The sequence below is a fragment of the Sinocyclocheilus anshuiensis genome, unplaced genomic scaffold (genome assembly GCF_001515605.1).
Source record: "Sinocyclocheilus anshuiensis isolate Anshui unplaced genomic scaffold, SAMN03320099.WGS_v1.1 scaffold874, whole genome shotgun sequence".
NCBI lineage: Eukaryota > Metazoa > Chordata > Actinopteri > Cypriniformes > Cyprinidae > Sinocyclocheilus > Sinocyclocheilus anshuiensis.
In genome coordinates, this window is record NW_015538065.1 from 1,058,550 (window position 1) to 1,062,204 (window position 3,655).

Sequence of the window (3,655 nt, forward strand, 5' to 3'; positions counted from 1 at the left end):
TGCGTCATCCGCCGGAACTGCTTCAGTGTATGACAGTCAGCGGAAGTGAGAGAAAAGTGTTTATTACGTTTGAAATATGGATAATTTTCTTTAAAAAACACATGGATTCGCTACAGGGGGCCTTTATGCATCCCCCGGAGCTGTCTGCGGCACGTTTTATTTTGGATGTGCGCACTTTATTTGACGACTTGTGGACTGTTCAACTGCAACACCCGCTGACTGCAATGATAGAGCTTGGAATAGCCAGGACAATTTTTAATATAACTCCGACTGGATTCATACACCTAGGATGCCTCTGGGGTGAGTAAAACACAAGCTAATTTTCATTTTTGGGTGAACTAACCCTTTAAGCACAAAATTAATTGTTACAATTTAGCAGACTTTAAGTATACCAGATTAGTATACCAAAAGTACAATTGCAGGGTGTTTTTATTAAGCACATAAATATGTAAATGTATTTGTTGTATACTCAGCACATATTAAATGTATTTCAAATACATTTTAGTATAATTTTTTTCACTAGGGTTTGATGGCGAAGCTGAATTTTCAGCAGCTGTTACTCCAGTCTTAAAGGGATAGTTCACCCAAAAAAGAAAATTTGATGTTTATCTGCTTACCCCCAGGGCATCCAAGGTCACACAGTCCTTTGGAAATCATGCTATTTGATGAGTGAAAAGTTCAAAAGGACAGCTTTTTAAAAAAAAAATTTGTATGTCCTTACTGTCACTTTTGATCAATTTAATGCATCCTTGCTGAATAAAAGTGTTGATTTCTCTCTTACTGACCCCAAAGTGTAGCATGTTTATGATTATTGAAACTGTTTTATTAAAATGTGTCTGTGCTGCATGTGCTAAATGTGCACTGACTGTAGAGACTGTCTCTCTGAAACAGCCTGGGGTTAAACGTCAAGCCCAAGGGCACAGAAGTGAGCAGAACTCAGATCTCAGATCACTCACTTCACAAGACACCGAATATGCTGTATGTCAGGGGTATGTGATAGATGTCATTTAATTGTAGTGGGCTGCATTGAGATATTCAAGGTAATTATACAGTGACATTATTGCTGCGCTGTAATATACAGTATTATGCCTGGAGAAAGAGACATTCAAACTATGATTTGTTGCATGTTTCTGCAAAGACGTTTGGCAAAAAGTGGTTGATCCTGAGGAGCGAGAGAGAGAGAGAGGGTACAGATGAGTCAGCAAAGAGTGTTTGTTAGTTTAGAGCTCGTTGTTGGGTTTTCACCTGGCCCTGATGGAAAATGCAGACTTTTTTCACATTTACTGTGTTGATTTTAGGTGAAAATTTATAGCATTTAGTGGTATGGACTTAAACATGAGTTCAGCAGAGCTAAGAGCACTAAAGTCTCATGAAACATTTTGAATATGTATTCAAAAATATTAAATAAATGAACACTAAAGAGGTAGAGGATATAAAGCTTTGCTCCAGTAGAGTGCTTCTGATTCCTCCTCATTTCACAAGGCCACTGCAAGCACACAGGTTTTCATGTACTTTACATTTCCATTACACACACTCAAGACATACTTGTTAACATTTACACACTCTTTAATTAATAAACCCACATTACTCGTAGGACTTTCCTTCCTTTCACTTTCCTAAAGTCATTAATTTACTCATTCTCTTGATCTATCTTGCTCTTTGTTTCAGTGTTTGATATGTGATGGACTTCAGCCACATGTTTTCCCAGAAGACATCTCCATGAAGTGTGTGTGTGTGTGTGTGTGTGTGTGTGTGTGTGTGTGTGGGGTGTGTGTGTGTGTGTGGGGTGTGTGTGTGTGTGTGGGGTGTGTGTGTGTGTGTGGGGTGTGTGTGTGTGTGTGGGGTGTGTGTGTGTGTGTGGGGTGTGTGTGTGTGTGTGGGGTGTGTGTGTGTGTGTGGGGTGTGTGTGTGTGTGTGGGGTGTGTGTGTGTGTGTGGGGTGTGTGTGTGTGTGTGGGGTGTGTGTGTGTGTGTGGGGTGTGTGTGTGTGTGTGGGGTGTGTGTGTGTGTGTGGGGTGTGTGTGTGTGTGTGGGGTGTGTGTGTGTGTGTGGGGTGTGTGTGTGTGTGTGGGGTGTGTGTGTGTGTGTGGGGTGTGTGTGTGTGTGTGGGGTGTGTGTGTGTGTGTGGGGTGTGTGTGTGTGTGTGGGGTGTGTGTGTGTGTGTGGGGTGTGTGTGTGTGTGTGGGGTATGTGTGTGTGTGTGGGGTGTGTGTGTGTGGTGAACATTCACATCTGTTGCTTCATGTCAATGTTTTAAGACCCCATTGAATGGCACACACACATACATACTCCTGGATAAACATATCATCGTGTCGCTCCTAAATTTGATATGATACTGGTCAGTGATTGACAACCTCAGGGGATGAAAAGGCAACGTCACTCACATACTTGAACAGAGGAAAGATCAGCATGTCACATACTCTCTCACATACAGGCACTCAGAGACACACATAGCTGTCCATACATGCTTTCATACACAGGAGGCATTGCATACTATATGCCAGAATGCTATTTAAGGCCTCTCATCAGCTTTTCTTATCTTTGTCACTTAAAAAGCATAAACGCATGTCAACATACACAGTAAAATAATTGTAATTTTAAAAGAAAAAAGAATGCTTTCTTATCTAATATGGTGATTTTTTTTTTCAGTTTTCATTTGTATTTAATATATATATATATACAGTATATATATATATAAGAATAATAAAAATAATAAAAATAATGTTAGGTTTTTTTATTTGTATAAATATTCTGTGTATGAGTAATAAATATATTATATCAAGATATAAAATAAATGTGTGGATTTTTTATTTTGTTAATGATATATGCATTATTTATCATCATTAGACACAGACACAGACACACACACACACACATTTATTTATTTATTTATTTTTTACTTTAATATGTCCTGCCCAAACTTTCAAGAGTAAATATCAAGTTTAGAAAAAAATAAAATAAAACTGATTACATTGAAAAAAGAAACTGCTACCAAATTTCCATACAAAAAAAGCAGTTCTTTAGCATTTGTCGAAAACTTGCCTCCAGTGTTTTCTGAAGCAGAGTGAATCATCTGAGGGGCCCGAGTCACAGTCCCCTTTATGTTTCCCTTTCATGGGAACTTCGAACTGCGTCCTCTAGGGGTCGCTATGGGGAACGCCTCGTCGTGACCCGTGTCTGAAGCATACATTGAAAAAACACCAACTCGTTGGCCGGTGACAGCCATGACGTTACTACCGGTGCGACTATAGTATAAATAGGCGCCGGGAGCACACATCATTCTCTTCTTCGTCTTCATTGACTGTTTTGTTTGAAGCGTGCATTTCCAAGGAAAAAGTAAGAGCTATCTCTATTTATTATGGCGAGCACTAGCAGAGCATTTAGAAGGTGTGTGCATCCGTGTCATCGCTATTTGACACCAGATGACACACACGATCTATGTGTTGTTTGTTTGGGCAAAGAGCACGCACGCGATGTCTCCGAGGGGGCAATCGGCGTGCACAGCGAGCGTTTTTTCCAAGAGGAAAAAGCTCCGCTCTCGTTTGTCTCTTTTTTCGAGGAAAGAGGGGCAGCCGTCTGCTTCCCGCGATTCAGGACCCGCCGCTGCTGAGGCACGGAAGGGAATGAGCTCGTGGGGATCGCAGGTGGATCTGGCC

The 3,655-nt window shown here is 40.7% G+C and overlaps 1 protein-coding gene across 5 annotated transcripts in view; it reads left to right on the forward strand.

The window, feature by feature from the left end:
• LOC107683539 (insulin receptor substrate 1-B-like) overlaps window positions 1-3,655 on the forward strand; it is a 60,151-nt gene that overhangs the window by 49,040 nt on the left and 7,456 nt on the right. Inside the window, exon 4 of one of the 5 annotated variants that reach the window (XM_016479610.1) lies at window positions 1,669-1,732. The exons of the other annotated variants lie outside the window; for them this stretch is intronic. Coding sequence (XP_016335096.1) covers window positions 1,669-1,682 — 14 coding nt within the window. The 3' untranslated portion in view covers window positions 1,683-1,732. Of the gene's footprint in view, window positions 1-1,668; window positions 1,733-3,655 lie in introns of those variants that run through there. 5 annotated transcript variants of the gene reach the window in all.